Here is a 25,760-nt window from a genome sequence, read left to right on the forward strand (position 1 = left end):
TGAAGAGATCCATGTATCACAACAATTCCTGGAGGAAACCTGTCAGGACCAAACTGCTTTGTTATACCTCATTAAATCATATTTAGTGACTTAAATATAGTTTAATATTTAGTATAATATAAGATCATAATCTTTCCTTTTTTACTTTCAATAATTCACAGAAGACAGAGAACCTGGGGTCAATAATATTTTATGAATCTAGAGACTGAATCAACAAACTTCTAAGAAGATGAAAACTTTGTGGAAAGAGACACTGACTGATAGAAATGGTAAACATAAGGAGAAGACAATTTCCAGTGCCAGATGTCTCCCTCTATCTCATTCTCCTTATCCTTTACCTCTCTTCTTTCCCTAATGAAATAAAAAGTTTTCTGAAGGCAGATTTTTTCTTTTGCTTGTTTTCTTAGTCATTTCAAATGTTTAGCACTTTATTATCCATAGAGTAGGCATTTCATAAAATGTTTGTTGAATTAAACTCATGATTGACTTTTATTGCTATTCAAGGCTCTTTGGAATTTCATACCATTCTACTTTCTCAACCTTATCTTATATTAATCTCCTTTAGTCAAGAGAACTACTTACTCTCCCAAAAGACATTTTCTTGCTTTCCTTACTCTAATCTCTATACTTGGTATTCTCTTCCAATCCTATTAACTTTCAAACCTTCTACCTACTTTTAAAAACCAGCACAAATTATGTAGTACAAGAAAAGGATACCTGTCTCTGGAAATAGAGAATGTGGGTATAAATTCTCTCTGTGATGACTTCTTGAGAATGTTGGTTAAATCATCTAGTATCCCTGAACCTCATTTTTCCTCATCTGTAAATGAAGAGTTTGGACTAGATAGCCTCTTATATCCCAATTTCCACAATTATCATGCTGCATAAGAAAAAAGAGACCAAAAAGGGAAAAAAAATGAAAAAAAAAAACCCAACATGCTAATAACCAACAACAAAAAGGTGAAAATACTTAGTCCCCACAGTCTTCTCTCTGAGTGCCGATGGCTCTTTCCATCACAAGAACTAGCCTGAATCATCTTGCTGTTGAAAAGAGCTATGTCCATCAGAATTGATTGTCACATGATTTTGTTGTTGCTATGTTCTCTTGGTTCTATTCACATCACTTTTTATCAGTTCATGTAAGTCTCTCCAAGCTTTTCTGAAATCCTCCTGCTGATCATTTCTTATAAAACAATAATATTCCATAACATTCATATACTATAGCTTATTTAGCCATTTTCTGACTGATGGGCAGCCACTCAGTTCCTAGATCCTTGCCACTACAAACATTTTTGCACATGTGGGTTCTTTTCCCTTTTTATGATGTCTTTGGAACACAGGCCCAGTAGAAAAACTGCTGGATCAAAGAGTATGCACAGTTTGATAATCCTTTAGGTATAGTTCCATATTAGTTGGATCAGTTCACAACTCTAGTTTTCCCACATCCCCTCCAATATTCATCTTTATCTTTTTCTGTCATTTTAGCCAATTCAAGAGTTGTGTAGTAGTACCTCAGAGTTGTCTTAATTTACCTTCTTTGATCAATAGTAATATAGATTATTTTTTATATATGAATAGAAATGGCTTTAATTTCTTCATTTGAAAATTGTCTGTTCATATCCTTTGACCATTTATCAATCAGAGAATGGCTTGGATTCTTATAAATTTGAATAAAAATAACTTTTTTTTATCACAACTGTAATCTGCCTCTTACTCTTTCCTTCCTCTTTACTAAATATCTTAACTGTGACCAAAATTTAGTCTAAATATATCTTATGATTTTTATTTGGTTTTATCTCTAGAATAGAGATGTTTATGTTTATTAGGTCTCCTGTTTCTAGGGCAAACTGAAAATTTTTCTCTGCCTTGGTGGACCAGTGGCCGAATTTCTCTTTCTCTTTATTAAACCACATTCTTTTCCTGAACTTTGTTTTTTTTTTTTTTAATTTAAATTTTATTTTATTTAACAATAACTTTGTATTGACAGAATCCATGATGCCAGGATAATTTTTTTTTACAACATTATCCCTTGCACTCGCTTATGTTTCGTTTTTTTCCCCTTCCTCCCTCCACCCCCCCCCAAGATGGCAAGCAGTCCTATATATGTTAAATATGCTGAACTTTGTTTTAATAAAAGCTCTTGAAGCAAACTTTCTTGCATGTCAGAAGGACTCAAGAGAGTAGTTTGTTCTCTCTTATGATAATAAAACAACATGTTGTGACCTGTGTTCTTTGGGGAATAATAGAGGGTTAACTAAAATTATAGTTTTTTTTTTCACTTTATAGACTGAGTTTTATCTAATTCCATCATTGAATTTTTTAGCACATTTATATTAAATTATGGGGGAGCATTTATATCTTTGTAAACACCATGAAAGAATAACGAGAATTCACTTTAATACAAATAAATTTAAAATAAAATATGCATATGCTGTGACATAGGAAAGAGCTTTCATCTCCCCATAACAGTAAGAAATACCAAGGTATCCTGATGAGCAGCAGTTAAATTATCAATTAGAACTTTCCCTTCCAATCTTCCCTTTAGAGTCCTGACAAATGTTTGCAACAAGATCATCATCTTCTTGGATAACCAGTTTTCCATATTTTGGGGAGCCATACAAAGATATGATATTCTGTATCTTTTATTTTCCCAATATACAATAAGTCTAAGGTTCATTTGTGATACTCATTTTATCCAATAAACCAGAGATGGCAAAAAGTAGGGGGATTATGTTCCCAATCTTCTGCTTTTTCTTTCCACTGATGATTGTTTTCTTAATATTATTTTCTAAGTGAGAAGAGTATTCGATTTAGAATATTGATTATGAGGCAATGTGGTACAGTGGAAAGAACACTTTGAAGTTGGAGGAATGAGGTTCAGATTTAATCTCTGAAACTCACTCTGTATCTATGAGCAAATCATTTAATTCTTTGGGTCTCAGTTTCCTGAAATCTAATATGAGAGGATGAGACTGCATAGCTTCTATGGTCCCTTCTATTATTAGAGCAAAAATCTTTATTTTGTTTGTTTTAAAATTTATTTTATTTGAAAAAAAAATAAAAAGAAATAAAAAATAGAAAAGCAATATAAAACAAAATAAAGAAAAACAAAAGAGAACATTGCCATGTGCCCAGCAGAACATCAGGGAGGATTCAAAACATATAATAACCAATCACCAGATCAAGAAAGTAGTGTCCCTTAAAGCTACTCTAACCTTGTAGCTCTCCTTAGAGATACTCTTCTTGCCCATCCGTGGGCAGTATGGTTAGGCCACACTTACATGGTTTTGGGCACCAACCTGGATAACACAGACACAGACCGACCAGGAGGTAGGGGTGAAGTGAAAGAGAACTTTATTCTTAGATAGCACATATTTATACTCTCTCAAGGATCCGAGGAAAAGGAGGTCCTCTAGGAACCTGGTCAGGCAGGTCATAATGGGATTGGCTTGAGAAGAGGAAGGGAGGCGTGCTACGCTTTGAGAGCACTAAGGTGGGAGACATGGTATCTGAGGTCAGACACCCTGCTTGGAGCTATGCCCCATCTCCACATAGAAATCATTGGGCCTCAGTACCTCTTATCCCTCAGGTCTTCCCATATGTCTTGAACTGAATTCTATGATTCTAAAAGCTTTTTAACCCTTATATCTCCCCCTTTTTTATTAATAAGACCAAGTGTTCTCATGTTGACAAATAAGAAGCTCTTCCATAAGCACCTCTATAGAATTTTTAAGAATATGTATAAAGCATCCTAGCAAAGTAGGCAAAAGCAAAAAAAAAAAAAAGCAACCAACCAGAAATGACTACATAGAGCCCATGGGATACAATAGAAGGGAATGTGAAAGGAAGTATGTTGGATCCCACTAAGCTGGTCCGGGAAAGGTAATCATCTCTCTTCTATGGCGCTGTTTCAGGCATTTCTTGGATCATCTCCTTCTCTTCTTTTTCAGCCCCTATTTTAATTGGGGCAACTTTCCTTGTTCTTCTTTCTGGAATCCAGCAGCCTTTCCCACCAGGACCTGAAAGACATAAATATCCTGGCCCTCTCCAAAGTACTAAGGATGGACCTTGCCAATGTCCTTCCTCATCCTTCCAGAGGACCTTTTGAATGTTCTCCAGTGTTTGAAGCACTGTTTTTATGGGCCCTAGGTTTCTGTCCTGTCTATAAGATTGTGCCAAATGTATCATTTCTGGAAAGAGGCCAGTATCCCTATCCAGGCAAAAATTTGTAAGTATATAAGGTATTATCCACATCCACCATCAGGGATTCTGTCTACTTCTTCCCCCTTTCTGTTTAACAAGGGTGGCCTTCAGAGTATGATGGGCGTGTTCTACTAGGGCCTGACCCTGTGGATTTTATGGAATCCCTGTAACATGTTTAATGGCAAATGTGGCAAGGAAGGTGGCCATCTGTTTAGAGGTATAAGCTGGACCATTGTCAATCTTTATGTATTAGGAACACTATGACAGGGAGAGCAACTATACAAATGTTTAATGAAAGAAGGAGTATTCTCACAGGAGGCTACTATGACCCAAAGGAATTTAGAAAAGGTATTAATGCAGACATGGATGGCCTCACAGCCCACATGTGTCACATCCATTTGCCACAAATCATTGGGGAATAAACCCGGAAAATTAACTTCTTTACTAGGTGGAAAAGGGAGAAATGGAATACATTGCTTCACTATCTGTCAGGCTTGTTCCTAGGTGAGACCATAAAGGTGATGTAGAGAATTAGTGGTAAGTGGAGAAAATCATGGGCACATGGCAACCATGAGAAGGTAGCATTGTACTTCTGGGGGCGGAGCCAAAATGGCGGAGCAGGCACACGACTCTAAGCTCCTCTCATTACCCTCATAACCAACTATTTAATCCAGCCTCAAAAATAACTCTCAAAAAAGAAAAAAAATGAACTTAAATTCATGAAGATTAGAAGCACTACAACTTACCAGCCGAAGTGAATTTGGAAGATCGCCAGGAAAGGTTTGTTTGGAGGAGCCAGGAACAGACTAGCACAGGCAGGGAGAGGCTAGCATCCTAAGCAGACCGGGCAGGGGTGATCTCTGTGGCTAGAGAAGTTATAGGGACACTCTGCTATAGGCTAACTGCTCTGCCTTGATTACAAAGCAGTAAACTGGCAGAGAAATTAAAGCCTAAAACAGAGGGTTCTCTAAAAACGCCAGAACCTAACGAGATCTGGCTGTAACCCCTCAAACCTGGAAGTGACTCAGGCAGACTGTAAGGCAGCCCTGCAGCCATGTCCTGCAGTTCAGGACTTTTGCAGGGGCAGTTACTAATCTGCATGGCAGGGGGGCACAGCCTGGGCAGCCTCTGATCGGCAGAGTGGGAGGTTCGGCCTGGGCAGCCTCTGATCAGCAGAGTGGGGGGCTCAGCCTGGGCAGCCTCTGATGGACAGAGTGGGGGGCTTGGCCTGGGGCAATAGAACCTCCCCAGCTGACTGCTCATCTCAGGCAGACAATTCCAGTCCCTGCAAATCCATTCACTGCTCAACTACTAATACTCACAGCCCCAGGGCAAGGTTTGGCTTGGGAAGTGAAACTCTCACTGCTCAGCGTCTAGCCCCAGGGCAGTCGTTATCTCACACAGCCGGGGTTCTTTGAAGGGCACTTTCCCAGCCCGGCCCTGCAGGCCTGAGTTACTTTCTGGTGGGGAACTCTTTCCCAGAGCACTCCAGTACCTCGCTGCTTTTTGTAGCCGGTCAACAGGACAGCTACCCCGTCCATATACCTTTCACTGCTCTGCAGAGGAAGCTGGTAACCTCCTGGCTCTGAAGGCAGACCTTACAGGCTTTAACAAAATGAATTTAAAAAATCAAAAGAACGATTGATAGTTTCTACACAGAAAGAGAACAGCTTTTCAACCCTGAAGAGACTAATAGCAGACAGTCTCCAGATGATTGTTGGTCTCCAATACAAAAGGCTCTCCTAGAAGAGACTATTAAAAACCTTAAAAGAGAGCTAGAAGAGAAATGGGGAAAGAAACATAACTCACTAAAAGAAAAATCTGATAAAGTGGAAAAAGAAAACAACTTCCTGAAATGTGAATTGGAAAAGGTAAAAAAAACTCCCAAGGAGTGCAGGGAAATAGAATTTGCGAATTGGAAAAAGAAAATGACTCACTAAAAAAAAAAAAAAAAAAAAAAAAAAAAAGCTAATGAAGAAAGTAACTCACTAAAAATCAGAACTGAACAAATAAAAATGACTGATTCATTGAGACATCAAGAATCAGTCAAACAAAACCAAAAAAAAAGAAAGATTGGAAAAAAATGTCAAATATTTACTTGGAAAAACAACAGACCTGGAAAATAGATCTAGGAGAGATAACCTAAGGATCATCGGACTGCCAGAAAATTATGATGAAAAAAAGAGCCTAGATACTATTTTACAGGAAATCATAAAAGAGAACTGCCCAAAAGTAATAGAACCAAAAGGGAAAATAGGCATTGAAAGAATTCATCGAACACCTTCTGAAAAAGACCCTAAAATAAAGACTCCGAGGAATATTGTGGCCAAACTTCAGAATTTTCAGACTAAAGAAAAAATTTTACAAGCAGCCAGGAAAAAACAGTTCAAATACCAAGATGCCACAATAAGAGTCACACAAGATCTGGCTGCCTCAACATTAAAGGATTGAAGGGCCTGGAATCAGATATTCCAAAAGGCAAAAGAACTTGGAATGCAGCCAAGAATAAACTACCCAGCTAAGTTGAGTATTTTTTTCCACGGAAGAAGATGGACATTTAATGAAATAGAGGAATTCCATCTGTTTCTAAGGAAAAAACCAGACTTAAACAAAAAATTTGATCTTCAACAACAGGAATCAAGAGAAGTAGAAAAAGGTAAAAGGAACTCATGAGAACTGTATTTCTGTTGTGAATATACATAAAAACCATATGTATAATTTGATTTTACCAATATAACATAAAAAAGGGAAGTAGAAATTGAAAGAGGATAGTGTCAGAAAAAGGGAAGAGGGGAGATAAAAAGAGGGAAACTACATGGGACAATGAGGCAAAGGAAACCTATCATATATGAGGGAACTTAGAGAGGGAGAGGAACATTGTGTGAATCCTACTCTCATCAGAGGTGGCTCAAAGAGGAAACAATTGACATATTTGCTTTACAGAGATTCTTCTCTCACTTCATTAAAAAGTGGGAGAGGAAAAGGGAGAAGAAAAAAGAGTAATAAGGGAAGGGTACAAGAAAGGGGAAGGGATTCAAAGGGAGGAGGGAGGAATACTAAAGAGGGAGAGTTGCGCGACGTTAGTGGGATCAATAAGTTTAATACTAGGGAAGAAGGGAAGGAGGGCAAGAAAAAGAAAAGTATAATCTGGGGATATTAGGATGGCAGGAAATACAGAATTGGTTATTTTAACCGCAAATGTGAATGGGATGAACTCTCCCATAAAGAGGAGGCAGATAGCAGACTGGATCAAAAGTCAGAACCCTACAATCTGTTGTTTACAGGAAACACATTTAAAACAGGGAGATACATACAGACTAAAGGTAAAAGGCTGGAGCAGAATCTACTTTGCTTCATGTGAAGTCAAAAAAGCAGGGGTAGCCATCCTTATCTCAGATCAAGCAAAAGCAAAGATTGATCTAATTAAAAGAGATAAGGAAGGGAACTATATCTTGCTTAAGGGTACTATAGACAATGAAGCAATATCAGTATTAAACATATATGCACCAAGTGGTATAGCATCTAACTTCCTTAAAGAGAAGTTAAGAGAGTTGCGAGAAGAAATAGACAGCAAAACTATAATACTGGGACTCTCAGATTTAGATAAATCAAATCACAAAACAAATAAGAAAGAAATTAAAGATAAAGTAGCATTGTAAAGCCTGGTCCACCACCTCAGTGCCCACAAATATGCCTCCTGTACAGTATTGCTGAGAGTAACATGCAAAATGTAAATAGGATATTTCCTAGTCTGTAAAATCAGCTGAAATTCAGCAAGAAGGTTAGCAATTGAAGAATTATGAGGTTGTGCGACAGCATCCTCAATGCCTCTGAGCACCCGGACAGCATATAAGCTATTTGATATTATGTTAATGGGCTCTGGGTATCTCTTACAGGCATGGAGAATAGCAAAAGCTCATTTTTCTGGATGGAATCATAAGGAGTCTCTAACACCAGAATCTCTTTTAAGCATTCATGATAAATTGAGGCCTTGTGGTTCTTAGTGGCATCAGTAAAGACATTTGCACCTTGCACAGGCTCATCAATAATTGTCTTACAAGGGGGCTGTACCATAATGTGGAACAGCAAGGGAAGGAGTAAGCATGTAGAATGCAGGCTTAGTGTAGCCCATTGAGCACAATACACCCATGGCTATAAGTTTGCATCATGACTTCTCTAGCTCCCAGTTCAAAGGTTAAATATAGTCTTTTCCTGATTTGATGAGAAGCTTTTTTTTCCTACCTCAAGGACAAGTTCTCCCAGCATTTCAATATGGTTTGGTAATATCTTCTGTGGTCTTATCATTTACACATATTCCAAAATTTTACTACTTTGATATAATACCACAAAAGAATTTTTTTTGGTCTGCTAAAGAGACCTCTACAGAACATGTGGGATCCCACCTCGCCTTTCCAGATTTAGAAGTGAGAGCAATGATCTTATAAATTGCATCCTTCGTGGAGGAGGTCCATTCACGAGGGTAGTTTATATCAGATTCTCCATTTAAGATGTCAAATAAAGACTGCATTAAAGAAATAGGAATAGAGGCATTAGCCTTTAGCCATTGAATTTGTCCAACTAATTTCTGAAATAGGTTCAGAATATTCACCTTGTCTAATTTTAAGCTAGGTATCTGATTAGTAACTGTAGAAGTCCTTATGTGGAATTTCAGGTAAATGATGGGATAGTTATGTTGGATCTTTTCTGAGGCTGCCACCAGTCCATGTTGAGCAAGAGCGCTCATGGTCTCTGAGCAGGGCAGAGAGATCTTTCCCACAGCTCTTTGATAACAGTATATCATCCATATAATGCAGTATCATGGCATGAAGCTACACCTTCCTAGTTGGTTCTAGCACTTGTGCTACATATGCCTGACACAAAGTGGGGCTACAATACATCCCTTGGGGGAGAATTTTCTATTGGTAGTGCAGATTAAGTCCTGCATTGTTTATAGTGGCAATGGTAAAAACAAATCTTTTCTTATCCTGTGGGGCCAGAGGGAAGGAGAAGAAACAATTTTGTGTGTGTGTGTGTGTGTGTGTGTGTGTGTGTGTGTGTATGACTGTAACTGGTCAGCCAATGGGTACTAGATTAGGAGATGGCATGGCAGGCTATAGGGCTTCCATAGGTTCAATAGTAGCATTAACAGCATTAAGGTCCACTAGCATTCTGAATTTCCAATATTTTTTTCTTTATGATAAATACAGGGATATTCCATAGGCTGGAAACTGGTTCTCTATGTTGGGCCTTCAACTGTTGTTGCATAATTTCATGTAGGGCTTGGGCTTTATAAACTGAGAAAGGCCATTGAGGTACCCAAACCAGGGTGTTAGATTTCCATGTTAATGGTGTGGGCATGATATGAAAGTTGGTGCCCAAACACCCAATGACACCAATTAAAAATCCTGTGAAAGGAGTATATAAACTGAGGCCCCACAAACCTTCAATACGTCCTTGCACCATAGATTGTACCTGAGACCTGCAGCCACCAGGGGTTGGAATATCACCTTTTTGTCTGCAAGCTGCCAGGGCAGGTCTTCTGCTGCAACCCCTTTAGATACAGCATCTGCAAGGTCATCCATTTGAAATGCCTTGGAGCCTACATTCTCACATCTCTTTCTCATCTTTTTCAGTTCAGCCTTCCCATTTAAAGTAGGCATGGTCTTTTGGCAGTTAGTATTTGCAGTCTCTCATGTCAATTTCTGCATAAGGAGAAGGAGTCTTCTCCTCTGTCCACTGACCTCTCAACAGCCACCTGTAGGTGGGCCACAAAATCAGGAAAAGGTTCATCTGGGCCCTGTTTAATTTTTGCCATTGAGAGCTTCTGTTTGGCGGAAGCTTTAATTTACTAAATGCTCTTTGGGCTGCATCATATTGCATTTGATCTTCATTTCTTTCATGCCTTCCAGCTTTCTGTATTATTTGTCCTAAACTTGTCTGGGAATCGCCGAAGTCTTCATAAAGAGGCACAGGGAGCAGATAGGAAACATATCTCCTCAGGGAGGGCAGGGGATAGGAGAAAAGGCCATGCCTCAGAGACTAAGGCAATCTTCTCTCTGTTTGCTTTCTCCTCCCTCATCTTATCACTGTCCTTTTCCTCGAGTTCATATGTCTCTCTGTTTACTTTCTCATTCCTCATCTTATCCTTGCCTCCTCCTGTTCCGTCATATCCACTTCCTGCTTCTTCCTCACTACCTCTTCCTTTTTCATCACATCCATCTCCTTTGTCTTCTTATTTACTTCCTGATTCTTTCCCACAGCTAACTTCCACCGGCTCCTTTTTTATGAGCACTGTTGGTCCAGATGAGTGTCAGTTTATGACCCTCATTTGTTTTATGACTTTCAATTTGCACTTCATTATCTACATGCATCTTTTAAAGTACCCCCAAATCACTTGATAAATGATGTTGTTCCGGGATGGCTCCCAGTGTTTCTTTATTGTTGGAAGCCATCTGATTACCTACTACCTCCCACTTTTTAAAATCAATTTCCAGTTCTGCTTGCTTTACTATTTTATAAACTTCTTTCCCTAGCACCTCCTGGTATGAGACCCTCACAATAATTTGTCCCATTTCCTAACTTTCTACTCAGTAGAGCAGAGTTCTGTCTCTCTTCCCACATGTAAGTCTGCTACACCATGAGGTACTAGCCAAAATTGTCCCTCTTCAGGTGCCACTTGTAGCATCTCTTAACATTACTATAAACATATAGCTCCCCTTAGAGATACTCTAACTGCCCACCTGTCAGTGGCACAGCTAGGCCACACTTACTCATCTTCAGGCACCAACCCAGATAACACAGAGACAGACCAACCAGAAGATAGGGTTGAAGAGAAAGAGAACTTTATTCTTAGGTAGCACATATTTATACCCCCCTGAGGATCTGGGGGAAGGGGAGGTCCTCTAGCAACCTGGACAGGCAACTCATTAGGGGATTGGCCCAAGAAGAGGGAGATAAATGTGCTAGACTTTGAGAGCACTAAGGAGGGAGACTTGGTACCTGTGGTCAGACACCACTTCTTGAGGCTCTGCCCTGCCTCCACATAGAACTCATCTGCACTTCAGTACCTCTCATCCCTCAGGTCCTCCTACATGCCTTTGCATTCCTTGCTCCTAGAGGCTTTTAACCCTTACAGAAAGTATAAATATTAGTAGAAGAAATTATACTCATGAATGTTCATCCACCTTTTCCCTCCCTGTAAATTGCTCCCCTATTTTCTGCTGAGCATCCTATTTTATTCTTTTTCCCCCATTTCATCTTCCCTACTCCCAAGCAAACTATAATTAAGAAAAGATACATTTACATATACATATGTATACATACATACATACCCCATATACACTCACATATATCTTTCCTATTCCTGATGACTTTGCTCTACTTCTGCTCCTTAACTCGCTTTGCTATTATGTAACTTTACCCCACTCAAGGATGCCTCTCTTGTCTTCTTCCTCAACACATTGCTCTAGAGCAAAAATGTTGATAGTCCCTAAATTTGTATAGGACTTTAGAGCTTTCACTATGCTATTTGTTGTGATTTACTTGTTTCATTCATGATTCTTTAAGATTCCATTTGGAATTTTCTTGACAAATATTTAGTGTTTTGCTAATTTCTTTTTCAGTATATTTTATAGATGAAGAACTGAGGCTAACAGTGTTAAATGAATTGCAGAGTCACATTGCTAATGTATAAGAAATTAAGAAGATGATTCTTCTTGATTTCTAGTCCAATTCTCTAATTATGGTGCCACCTAGTCACTGTTTAGAATTCTGTTTAGAAGCCATTTTAAATCTTTTCACATGTTTTTTTAACAAGCCCTTTCTAGTAGAGCCTCTACAATTTTATATTTGTGAAATTGATTTTTGAGACCCATGTATAAAGCTTCCCATTTATTTCCTTTTGTTTTATTCAATGTGGCCAACTATTCTAACCCATGAAGATCTTTTGGGAGCCTTATTTTGTCATCCAATGCATAATTTTCTATTATCCTAAAATCCAAAATTTGATAAACACAACATCTATATCTTCAAGTCATCAGTAGATACATTTAATGAAAAAGAGTTGAGAAAAGACATAATATTCCACTGGAGACTTCCTACATTGACATCAATCAGGTCATTGATATTGACACATTCATCCAATCAGTTCTAACTAACTATGCTCAAATATATTAATGTCAACTTATAATCTAGTTTAAATCCAACTCTTTTCCTCTAGAAAAAAAAAGAAAGATGGTATGCACATAAGCAGAAACAGGTTTAGAAAGTAAAATCCATAAACATCAAAAGAATTTTTAAACACTTTAACCAATCATGAAGTCATCTCTCTCTAATTTAATTATGATTAATATTTTTTAAAAAGTGTTTGGTATCCGTTTTCCAAAGAACAATATATTTGTTGACAGTTCTATCTTTTTTTTTGTTGTTGTTTGTTTTCCAAATATAAAATTGTACAAACTTAACCATCCAAGGTCACTCAAAATCATTCCTCATTTCAGGATGGGACTGGCTTCTGGGAATCAATTTGCATGTTGGTTCGTTTCTCAGAGACAATATTAAATAATATTGGTTATTCTGAACCAATGGATAATTATTTTTACGTGTAATTAAATGCAGACTAGTCTGTGTACTATTGAAATGACCCATGATAAAATCATTGGAATGTGAGGCTTTGAATATACTTTACACACATATAAAGAGAGACAGAGAGAGAGAGAGAGAGAGAGAGAGAGAGAGAGAGAGAGAGAGAGAAAGAGAGAGAGAGAGAGGAGAAGAAGAAGAAGAAGAAGAAGAAGAAGAAGAAGAAGAAGAAGAAGAAGAAGAAGAAGAAGAAGAAGAAGAAGAAGAAGAAGAATTTAGCCTGGCATGAGTTTTTCTTGATTGTTATAACCCTTTCTTTAAGATACTTGCTTCTTTAGAAACTCACTATTCAGCCCTTTAGTTGTATTTTTTAGAATTTTTTTTTCCAGTAATCAAAATAAAGCTCAATAATTTACAAATCATAGATTCTACTCCCCATTAAAATAAACTAGGATAACATTTGCTTTTTTTTTCCAGCCCTGTTACTTCTCCCCTATGCCCTCAAGTCCTTTCAAACATCAATGAGAGAAGTTCCACAATAATACTTGCTAGGTTTTTCAGAGATCTGACAGGTAGTGCATTTGGGACTACTGATGGGAACTAGTCTTGGTATCATGTGCTCTCTTTCTGTCTCTTTATGTATCCCCAGTTTTGACAACTGCTATGCTATTTTTATCCTATTGTTTCCAGTCTTAAGCTTATTCTCTTTGGCAGAGTAAACACATGTAAAAGTTAAGTTATTTTATTCATAATTATCATACTATCCACACCAAGGAATTGTCACTTTATCTTCTTTCTCCCAATGTAGCTAAAATAGAACAAAACAAAGTAAAAAATAAATAAGAAAAATTCACAAACTATCATTTTTCTTTGTTGGTCTCTGCTCATTCTGATTTGTACCAATATTACCTTTATTATATATGTATCCCTTTCATTCACTGGTTCAAGGTCCTTGAGTAAATAAATGCCCCAAGTTTCTACCATATATTCATTTTCATTTCTGGTAAAATAAAAGAGTCAGGGATACATGATAGCTGTCTCCAACTACTTAAAATGTTATTTTAAAAAATAGATAAGTTTTGCTTTATTCCAGAGAACAGAAATTGGAGCTACAAGAATGTAGTGAGTTCAAATGTTGGAGTTCTTGTTCTTCTCAAAACACAGCCGGTTTAGCTTAGAGTTCTCCGAATGTCTCCAAATCCAAAGGTTCTGTCCGTTAGCCTCTGCCTCTGCTTTCTTCAACCTCCAACCAGCACAGAGATGGAATGAAACTCTTGTTTCCTTCTCTTGGGGCTCGGCTAGCTTTCTGGTGAGTCTTTCAGACCAGCTTGGTCTCAGTGCAGGAGCCCAGCCACCTACCACAGTGATGTGAGATGAAGATGAATCTGGTTGTCCACTGAACTCTCACTCGTAGCTTTATCCTCTGAAAACTCTTTGTCTGCCACCAGCCAGCCAAGTGGAATATATTCTGCTTTGCCTCGGAGAGAGGGCTTCTGGCATAATTCTGCTGAAATCTGTCAAAATGCTCTCTGTCTGCAACAGAGTCGCTCCACTCTAGTCAAGCTGAACTCTCCTCTGCGACCAGCCAGCCAAGTGAAAAATGTATTCTGGAATAGCTCTCTCTCCTCATTGGCCTTATATGTGAATCTTCTGAGAGAATGGGATTATGGGTTTTCTCCCATAGTGCTCTCTGGCCCAAAGAGCTTTAAGGGAGGTGTGAACACAAAGGTGTAAACACAAGCATTGTACTAATTAGTTCTACTTAGTACCTTGTTTCAGGTTCTGGCCAAAATCTTCTTGTAAGATTAGATCAACTCTAATTAGTTAGCAGTTTGTAAGGATTCCAACATCTCCCCCTTTCTTTTGTTAGATGAAAACACCAAAGGAAATAGGAAATCTAATCAGGTTAGTGGGTTTCTGAAGGGGTACACATAAATCCATCAATATGGGCCAGAACTTTGTAACAGATATACATGGTATACATAAATCCATCAATATGGGAGGCATTATACATAATTTACATAAGCACATAGCAATATAACACAGGCTAGTAGTAATGTAACAACATGAATCAACTTGAAAATTTACACATGTCCATAAGTCCTAGAAATAGTCCATAAGGAATCCATTGTCCATTAGTTCATGTGCCAGGAATCCAATAGTTCCTGTAAGCCCTGAAGTACTGCAAAAGTCTCATCAACAATTTTTCATCTTAAGGAATCCAATGATTCTCGCTGGTTTTTCAAAACTAAAACAGTTTCATCTTGTGTTAGGAAATCCAATGATTCCTGAAGATTTTAAAAGTCTTTTTAACAGTCTCCTTGTCAGCTATGCTCTTTCAATGGTGAGCACCATCAGCAACAGAACCACCCGATATTTCTTGGGTCTTCTCCTTTGTTTCAAGGATCTGCTCCATCTCTCTGCGATGGACAAGGCGAATGCAGCCTGTAGGCACCCATCTGATTCCTTCTCCACATGTAGAGATGCAAGCAAATCCTCTCCCCCAAGCAGTTAGCCTATCTGGTCCCTTCCATTCACCACTTTCTGGGTCTCTCCATATCACCTGGCGATTATCTAAAGATAGTGGAGCTGCTCGCACTGGACACTGATCTTCTGGTGGGTTATAAAACCTGTCTGCCGGAGCCAGTGCATCTTTATCAAAGATTAAAAAATTAATGGTATAGAGAACTAAATTTAGAAGTTCTCTAGGGTTACCTGTGGCTCCCCCTTTCTTTTGTTTTTGGAGGAGTGTCTTAAGGTCCCTGTTTCTTCTTTCTACTATTGCTTGACCTTGAGGATTAAAGGGTATGCCAGTGATGTGTAAAATCTTATACTGAGCACAAAAGTGTGCAAAATGTTTGGAGGTATATGCCGGTCCATTATCTGTTTTTATTTCTTGTGGCACACCCATAATTGCGAATGCTTGAATGAGGAATTCAGTGACCACTCGGGCTGTCTCTTTTGCTGCTGGTATGGCAAAAGTGAATCCTGAAAAGGTGTCTACCACAATGTGGATAAAAGACAGACGACCAAAAGACTTATAATGGGTCACATCCATTTGCCAGATTTCATTGGGTCTCAAACCACGAGGGTTCTTCCCTGGAGGCAGTGTAGGAGCATGGAAGGGAAGGAAAGCTGTATAGCTTTTTACTATGCTCCTAGCTTCTTCTTTTGTAATCCCAAATTGTAAACACAAAGCTCGAGTAGCCTGATGGTATTTAGAATGGGATTCCTGGGCCTCCTGAAATAAAGGCGTACTGGCCAACATAGTTAAAAGGCTATCTGCCTTTGAATTTCCATCAAAAATAGGACCTGGAAGTCCACTATGTGAGTGGACGTGCAGGATATAAATCTTTCCTGGATGCTTTCTCACTTGCTCTTGAAGTTCCTTAAAGAGCTGATATATATTAGAAGCTGCAAATTTTATTTGGGCTGTGGCAATTCTTTGTACCACACCTATTGAATAGGCTGAATCAGATATTATATTTATGTTGCCTGGGTAATAAGTGAGAGCTAGCATGATCACATATAATTCGTTCTGCTGAGTGGACTGAAAAGGAGTTCTGACTACTCTTTTTACGTTTAAATCATGAGAGTATACAACACAAATATTTTGTTTGGCTGCGTCTGTAAAAATGGTTGGTCCTTCAAGAGGAACCTTAGAAACCTTCTCCTCAAAAATCCATTGCCAATTATGCAGTAGTCTGGTTATCTTTAATGGAGATCCATGTGCAAAATTTGGAGCCATGGCCAATAAAATTTGCCACTCTGGGATGGTTTCACAGCATACATTAATTTGTGCATTTCTATAAAAGGTGTATATCTTGTCAGGTCTTGTCTCAGATAATTGTACTGCTCGCTTAATGGCCTTTAATAGAATTCTAGCCACAAGCACTGGGTAAGGCCCAAGGCTTTGTTCTGGTTGTGCTGGGAGGTTCACCCACTCTATCACACTGTCTCCTTGATGAAGGACTACTGTGGGTGCTTCTTTCATAGCAAAAACTGGTATTTCCAAGGGTTTTTGAGTTACTCTTTCAACTACATTGGATAAAGCCAGTTCAACTTCTCTCAAAGCCTCTTGAGCTTCTTTTGTAAGCTGGCGTGGTGAATTTAAAGCAGTGTCTCCCCTCAAAATGTCATGTAGGGGTTGCAATTGATTGGTAGTTAAACCTAATACTGGACGCATCCATTGGATATCTCCTATTAATTTTTGGAAATCATTTAAGGTGTTCAACCTCTCTGTTCTTAGACAGTTTTTGTAGTGTAAGTGCCTTAGGATATATTTCATATCCTAAATATTGAAAAGGAGCATGCCTTTGAATTTTTTCTGTAGCGATATGAAGTTTGTAGTATCTTAGTCTTTCTATGGTCTTTTGTAGACATGCTTCTAGCATTTGTTCCTCAGGTGCACATCCCAATATATCATCCATATAATGTAATAGCATAACTTTTGGAAATGCTTTTCTTATTGGAGCAAGAGCAGCAGCAACATACATTTGACACATAGTGGGGCTGTTCTTCATTCCCTGTGGCAAAACTGTCCATTCATATCTTTTATAAAGCTCAGCTAAGTTAACACTGGGCACTGAAAAGGCAAATCTTTTCATATCCTCTTTATCCAGAGGGATAGAATAGAAACAATCCTTAATATCAATGACCCAAAGAGGCCACTCTCTAGGCAATTGAGTAGGGGATGGAAGTCTAGGCTGAAGAGTTCCCATAGTTTCCATCTGTTCATTCACTTTTCTTAAATCAGTGAGCATCCTCCATTTTCCCAATTTCTTTTTTACAACGAACACTGGGGAGTTCCAAGGACTTAGAGAAGGTTGTAAATGCCCTTGTTCAAGCTGTTCCTGTACTATATCTAAATAAGGCCTGAATTTTATCGCTACTTAAGGGCCACTGTTCTATCCACACTGGTGTATCAGTTTTCCATTGGATAGGAACAGGTGAAAGGGTTGGCAGGCCTTCAACAGCAGCCCTGCTTAAAAAACCGAAGTACTCATTTTTAACCCCAATTGTTGTAAAACGTCTCTTCCCCACAGATTGATGGGGAGTTTTTCAACTATAAAAGGAGTAAAAAACTCCTGTTTTGCCTTCAAAAGTCCATCTCATAGGGGCAGCACTAACTTCAGCTGCTATTGATCCTCCTACTCCAGACATATAGGTGTCTGCTTTAATCTTTGGCCAGTGACTGGGCCAATTGGCACCTCTAATGACTGTACGATCTGCACCTGTGTCTACCAATCCTTCCAATGGTAGGCCATTTATATAGATAGTGAGCATAGGTCGGTCAGCCATTACAGCTGCTGTCCAGTATATTCCTGGATTTTGTGGTCTGGAGTCAGAATCTGGGTGACTATCACCAGGCTGCTTATTGGGATTCTGTATGAGTAAACCTGATGCTACTACGTCTCCTGGGTGATAAGTCACACATTGTCTACCTGTATTAGTGACTGGGATATTATCTACACATTCCCCAGTTTCCCACATCAGTGTGTGGATGGACACTGTTTTGTACATACAAAAAGGAGGTGAAATGGTCAAGCCTACTGTGCCTGGCGGTAGGGGATCCATAGGCTGGAAAGGAACAGATTTCACCTCTCCAGGGGGTATCTCAGTTGTCCCAGCTGCATACAGCTCTATTCTCCCCAATTGTAATTCCCTTCTGCCATCATATGGCTTTCTGGCTGATTGGTCATGTCTGGATACTAGGCACTCTCTGGGTGCACCATTTGCTGCCATCATGCCCCAAGTGTTTTTTGCCTTGGGCCCTGGGGCTGGGCCCCTCATCCCGTTTCCCTGAATCTGTCTGCATTCTGAGGCCCAATGGAAGCCTCTGTTGCATTTTGGACATGGGGTTTGGGGTCTTATTCTCCCACCTTGTTTTCCCATTCTATCTCTATACCAACATTGAGCTTTCAGATGTCCTACTTTTTCACACTGAAAGCATCTACGAGTCTCTCTGGAAGTCCCTTGCCAGGAGGGACTCTGTCTTCTCATGTTTGGATTTTGGGAAGTCTGCATCATAGCCTGGCTATAAAAGGCACCTGTGCCCACTGTGGCACAGCGTCTTATGAGCTCCTCTAAAGGAGCATCCTTGTGCAGTCCTACTATATAATTCTTCTGCAAACCTCATTAGCATTTTCCTTAGCAAGTTGCCTTATCAAAATGTCTGTTATTGCATTTTCTCCATTTGTTCTTGTGATAGCTGTCTGCAAGCGTCCCACAAAGTCAGCGAAGGGTTCATTTGGCCCTTGTGTTATTTTTGTGAAGGCCCTCCCCCTTGTCGTCTTTATTGTGAAGAGAAGCTCACGCTTTGATAGCATTATCAGCAATTTGCTGGTATGCTGCTACAGAATAACTAATTTGTGCTGTGACATCTGCATAAGGACCTACACCTGTTAGTAGGTCACAGGTGATTGCAGTATGAACTCCACTTTGACTATTTTGTTGGGCTTGTATCCTACAGAGCTCACTATATTCAGAAAGCCACAAGTAGTTCTGTCCAGGTTCTAGGCATATCCTTGCTATAGATTTCTAGTCATTAGGGGTCAAGATTTCAAAAGACAAATTTTGTAATAGCATCTTAACATAAGCTGATGTAGCCCCATAAAGAGTACAAGCTTTTTTCAGGTCTTTGAGGATTTCTATATCAAAAGGTGAGTATCTTCTACTTTCTTGAAGTAGAAATGAAGGTGAAGGCCGGCTTCCTCGGGCCGAGGTGGAAAGTGCTGGATGCTGTGGGGGAGGTGTTGGTGCTGTCACTGCCCCCCCCCCCCCCCACTACCCCTCCTCCCTCCATCCCGGAGGGTGGAGTTGATGGAGGAGAGTCAATTACCTGCTCCTCAGGTGGAGCTGAAGCTGCCTCAGATTCACCATACCCTTGAGCCTCACTTAAGTCTCCCTGCCCTGTAGGGATATGGCCATTAATCTGTTCTTTGTTTCCTCTTTTATCTCAGGCTTCCCCCTTTGGCTATTCCTAGAGTTTTTTCCTTTTCTCCTAGAACTAATACGGTATTTTAAGGCCAACTGTATCATATTGTATAAATAGAATACTTCAATGGAAACTGAATGAGGACTGTTTTCATTGTTATATGCAGAGATCTGTTGACCAACCAATGCCCAGTTATTTAGAGAGATTTGCTCTTCCTCTAAGAACCAAGGGGAGGTGCGTTTTAATGTAGCCAGAAGTCTAGCTGCCTGTCCCCAAGTTACAAGTAGCCCTTGATCTTCTATCAGCTTAAGCAGGCTTTCTATAGCACCACTCCTGGGTGGGGCTGGGGTTTGTGGGGTAGGGGTGGGGGATGGAGAATCTTTACCTAGGATCTGTCCCATTTCAGCCAAAAAAGGTTGTACTCACTAAGTTCCTGGTCACTGGAGACTTCTTCAGTGAAAGTAGGGTCCTTGGGCCCCACGTTGGGCACCAAAGTATAGTGAGTTCAAATGTTGGGAGCTCTTGTTCTTCTCAAAACACAGACGGTTTAGCTTAGAGTCCTCCGAATATCTCCAAATCCAAAGGTTCTGTCCGTTAGCCTCTGCCTCTGCTTTCTTCAGCCTCCAACCAGCACAGAGATGGAATGAATCTCTTGTTTCCTTCTCTTGGGGCTCGGCTAACTTTCTGGTGAGTCTTTCAGACCAGCTTGGTCTCAGTGGGGGGCGTGCAGGAGCCCAGCCACCTACCAGTGATGTGAGATGAAGATGAATCTGTTTGTCCACTGAACTCTCACTCGTAGCTTTATCCTCTGAAAACTCTTCGTCTGCCACCAGCCAGCCAAGTGGAATATATTCTGCCTTGCCTCGGAGAGAGGGCTTCTGGCGTAATTCCACTGAAATCTGTCAAAGTGCTCTCTGTCTGCACCAGAGTTGCTCCACTCCAGTCAAGCTGAGCTCTCCTCTGCGACCAGCCAGCCAAGTGGAAAATGTATTCTGGAATAGCTCTCTCTCCTCATTGGCCTTATATGTGAATCTTCTGAGAGAATGGGATTATGGGTTTTCTCCAATAGTGCACTCTGGCCCAAAGAGCTTTAAGGGAGGTGTGAACACAAAGGTGTAAACACAAGCATTGTACTAATTAGTTCTACTTAGTACCTTGTTTCAGGTTCTGGCCAAAATCTTCTTGTAAGATTAGATCAACTCTAATTAGTTAGCAGTTTGTAAGGATTCCAACATTTTTCAAAAAAGTAAGAGGTTTTAAAGAAGAAAAACCAAGCTTCTGACCATTTAGAGCTGTACAAATACAGAAAGAGCTATGTTAACATTCAATTGTTTGTACTTCATTCTTAAAAAGGACCATGATATCAGAGAGTTTATATCATAATATGCAAGTGAATTGGATTAAAATTAGTGAGGACTGTGCAAGGTCATCTGTCTCACTTTCTCCTATAGAGCAATCTGGATCCAGTGTTCAGATATAGGTTTCCCTTCACTGGAGATCTTTCAGCAAGGACTAGATGAAAACTTGTTGACTATGTTATCAAGAGTAATTTCTTTTGGATATTATGAGAAGGTACCTTCCCGTTCTCCTGTTATTTGATTCTGTCACTATAAAAAATTTCCTTTAGTAATCTCCCATATTCCCTTAACAATAATATTTCTGTACAGACAATGACTAACAGATATTTGTCTTACTTAAATTCTTCTGTGTTTTGAGTTCCACATTTCCATTTTACCAAATACTCCTAAATGTAACATAAACAACTCTTCTTTCCAATTTCCCTCCTCCCCACAAATGGTATCATTATATTGTTAGCTACTGTACCACTATTATCCCCCCATATCCAATCAACCATTATGTCCTATTGAGTGTCTTGTATCTTGCATATTTCCCTTCTCTCAACTCCCCCTATCACCAATCTAATCGAATTTCACATCATGTCTTACCTCATGTTCTAACTGAATGTTCCTGATTCCAGGCCACCCACTCATCTGAAAATTGTTCATATCCTTTGACCATTTATCAATTGGAGAAAGGCTTGATTTCTTATAAATTTGAGTCAGTTCTCTATATATTTTGGAAATGAGGCCTTTATCAGAACCTTTAACTGTAAAGATGTTTTCCCAGTTTATTGCTTCCCTACTAATCTTGTTTGCATTCGTTCTGTTTGTACAAAGGCTTTTTAATTTGATATAATCAAAAATTTCTATTATGTGATCAGTAATGGTCTCTAGTTCATCTTTGGTCACAAATTTCTTTCTCCTCCACAAGTCTGAGAGATAAACTATCCTATGTTCATCTAATTTATTTATAATCTCCCATACATTTTGGTATGATGTCCTGAGTACTCCTTACTCTGCTGCATTCAGATCATGCCCTGTAAATGCAGGTACTCACTAAGGCTCTTTCCTGGGCCCTTGTATTCTTCTTTCTTCATGCACATTCTCCTGGTGACTTCATCAGTTCCAATTCCCGTTGGTTCAATTATTATATCTACAGAAATAATTCAAAAATATATGTATCCAACCCCAGGCTTTCTCCTGAGACTCAATCTAGTATTGCAATAATAAATCAACAAGAAGCAATCAACAAGCATTTATCAAGCACCTAATATATTCCAAGGACTGCAACAAGGAAAAACAACCAGTCACTGATCTGGAGGAGCTTACACTCTGTTGGAAGAAATGGAAACAACAATGTGTATATACAAGGTAAATACAGAATAAAAGGAACATAATCTCTGGACAAAGAATGCCAGGAACAATGGGTTGGGATCCCATCACTGAGCATTACTATATGTATAACTCTCAATAAATCACTCAACCAGAACCTTAGTTATCTCATCAACAAAATATCCATAATAATAACTCCAGAAGTTTGTTCATAATGTTATTATAAAGATTAAAAGAGCTAATTTATGTATGTATGTATTTTTTTAAATAATCCACAAAATATGTAATTGCCAGGATTTCATGAGGATCAGAAGAGATAAGGGATATAAAGTACTTTGTAAAACTATAAAATAAAAATATTAAAAGTAAATAATAATATCTATAATAAAATAAATATAAAATAAAAATATTATAATACATTTTAATATGAAATGTAATAAGTATAAAACATAACTATTAAAATAAATAATAAATATAAAACAAACATAATAGTAAATAAATATAATAATTATTAATATAAATTATTGGAATTAATAACAACAATAATAATTAGCCTTTGCCAGATCTCCAATTTGGTGATAATATCACTGTGAGTCTTGTACTGAAGTACTGCAGAGCAATTTTTACAGAATAACACAGAAATGATAGTAAATGTTCAACACCTGCTATTTTCTGGAGTGAATACACATTTAAACTTAATCTGTATTATTAACAATTTCTTAATTCTAGATGACCAGCAAAACAATAACTCAACCCCAGTTTTTATAATTAGTATCATTTCTGAGATATAAATATTTACAATGAAATTCTAATAATTGGTTCTCAAAAACTACTTAGAATTGAATTGACAAATTCCTGTCAATGTCATGATGATAATAACTATGATGATGATAATTAATTACCAATGTTTCTCATTAGCCTCTTAACGAGATGTTTCTTAATGCATTATCCTTTAAAAACTTGCACAAAAATGTACCCATGAATTAATTACTCAAAAGTAACAAAATGAATATTTATTTTCTCTACCTGAAGCTATATCAACAGTAATATGTTTCTTGATAGCTCTTTAATTGAAGGAAAGGCATTGAAAGTCTATCAGATAATCAAATGTCTTTAAAGAGTTTTGGAATTCTTCAGAAGATTGAACCTTTCTCAGTAAATGACAATGAAAATGCTAAATAGTACCAGAAGCAAACAGCATTTCTGAAAATTGCATAGTTATGTAGGGAATCCATAAAGAAAGTTTATCTCTTTGTAAGCTCTAGATAAAATTGACGGTGAAAATGGAGCAGCAGGAGAATATGCAAGATAAAAAAGAAACTACTTCTCTCTCCTCTGGGAATACAAGTTTCTTTTTCTCCCACTTTGCCTCCACCCTACACTAGTTTGTCTCCCCTTCTACTCATCCTTTGATGTGAACACACACACATACATAAATATTCAAACCTGTGTGTACATATATTACATATATATGTGTAATTCTGTACATATATGTACATGCATGTGCATGCATGTTTGTGTATAAAAAGCCAAGAATATATGTTGATACATTCTTTAATTTCCTTCCCCAAAAAGGGCAATTACAGTTTGTATTATATTGGTAGAGTAAGGGGCAAGGCTTTAGATTGTACAGAGATGGACACTGGCTGCTGTGGCTTGGATAATCCATTGATAAGGCCAAGCTCAGTTATGGGCATAGGCAAAAGATGAATCAAAAGTCAAGACCTGCTAGAAATTGGGAAAGCAATCCAGTCTGTCTGTGGCAATAGAGGAAAGAAGATGTAGTCAGGATATATTTCATAAAAGTCTAGGGTTTAGAGTTAGAAGGAACCTTGAAGGTCATATAATCCAACCCCTCATTTTATAGATGAGAAAATTACAAGGTTAATTGCAGAAGTGGAAAGATGAGAATGGGAGTAGAGGTTGACAGGTCAGCACTGAAATGGAAGAAAGAATTAAAGTAGGGAAGAGAGACAGAAACAGAGACAAAAAGTGATAGAACATCAAAAAAATACTTGCAAATTAGCTTGTAAACTTAAAACAATTAAGCTATTTTTCATTATTACTATCATTATTTTAAACATTTGCATTATCATTATTTGGAATCAGAAGATCTGTTTTCCAATTTTTCCTCAGCTACTTATTATTTGCGACCTTGGGATAAGTTACCTAGATTTATCAATGGTTAGGCATCATTTTTTTTTAAGTGTAAAAATGACCCCTAAAGTTGTCTCTGGGCCTAAATCTATGAAACTATCATCCCAGGAAGTGTTTTGGCCAAGGTCACCAGGGGGAAAAATGAAAACAAAATAAAACCAAAAAACCCACAAGAGCCAGAATTAGAGAAAGAAATTATTTTACCATCCCAAATTAGACAAGAATGCCAAATCTCCAAGTGAAATTATTTCAGTTACACAATGCAAAGGCCTATAAATATCTGAGGTAGAGAATCATTCAAAAGGTTTAAGGATTTAACTTTATAGAAAAACTTTAAGCCAAAGGTAGAAAGAATCTGCATTTAGTTCTGTGATAAAATATAAAAAAGGGGCCAAACTTCCTTATATTTTGTATTATTATTTTAAATTATTTTTATATAAATTCTGTTGATGAAGATCTTTCTAAAAGCAGAGAGTTAAAAAGAACCTCCACATCTTCAGCATCAGAGTTGCCACTGTCAGAGTCATTGTGAAAAATCTGAAGCTTTGAAAAAATCTGTAGATATGAAATGGGGGAAGGGTTGGAAATGTGGGGGAGATGAAAAGAGACAGAAACACATAGAGAGAAGAGAGAAAGAGACAGAAAGAGAGAGAGACACACACAGAGAGAGACAGAAACAGAGAGGGAGAAGAAGAGACAGAGATAGAGGCAGAAAAAAAAAAAAGACAGAGACATAAAGATAGACACAGAGACAGAAAAAAAAAGAGAAAGAGTCCAAAGGAGAAAGAAACTTGGAAGGGAGAGGAGAAAAAGAGAGACAAGAGAAAGAAAGGAGAGGAGATAGAGGTCAGGCAAAGACAAAGAGAGGGAAGGAAAGAAAAAAAAAAAGAAAGACAGAATGAAAAGTTAAAAGTATTCTATTATTGAAATTATCTTCACTTGGTGGTGGAGCCAAGATAGTAGAGAAGGCACAGGCCACTTTCTAAGCTCCTTTCATGCCCTCATTAAGAATTTTAAAAATCAGCCTCAAAAATGGCGCTTGACTGATAAAATTCATGAAGATTGGAAGTACAACAACTTACCATACAAAGATAATCTGGAAGATCACCAGAATAGATTTGTCCCGAGCGGTGAAAACAGACCAGTGCAGGCAAGGATAGGACTGGGAGAAGGAGCAGCCTCTGTGATATGAAGGTTTGCAGAGAGCTTTC

General features: G+C 38.4%; 1 protein-coding gene across 1 annotated transcript in view; it reads right to left on the bottom strand.

Annotated features, from left to right (window-relative positions):
• Positions 1-9,876: 9,876 nt before the first annotated feature.
• LOC127538726 (disintegrin and metalloproteinase domain-containing protein 10-like) overlaps positions 9,877-25,760 on the bottom strand; it is a 156,621-nt gene continuing 140,737 nt past the window's right edge. Inside the window, 1 exon segment of the mRNA XM_051962479.1 lies at positions 9,877-9,958. Within this exon segment, the coding sequence (XP_051818439.1) occupies positions 9,877-9,958 (82 nt within the window).

The sequence above is a fragment of the Antechinus flavipes genome, chromosome 5 (genome assembly GCF_016432865.1).
Source record: "Antechinus flavipes isolate AdamAnt ecotype Samford, QLD, Australia chromosome 5, AdamAnt_v2, whole genome shotgun sequence".
Classification (NCBI taxonomy): Eukaryota; Metazoa; Chordata; class Mammalia; order Dasyuromorphia; family Dasyuridae; genus Antechinus; species Antechinus flavipes.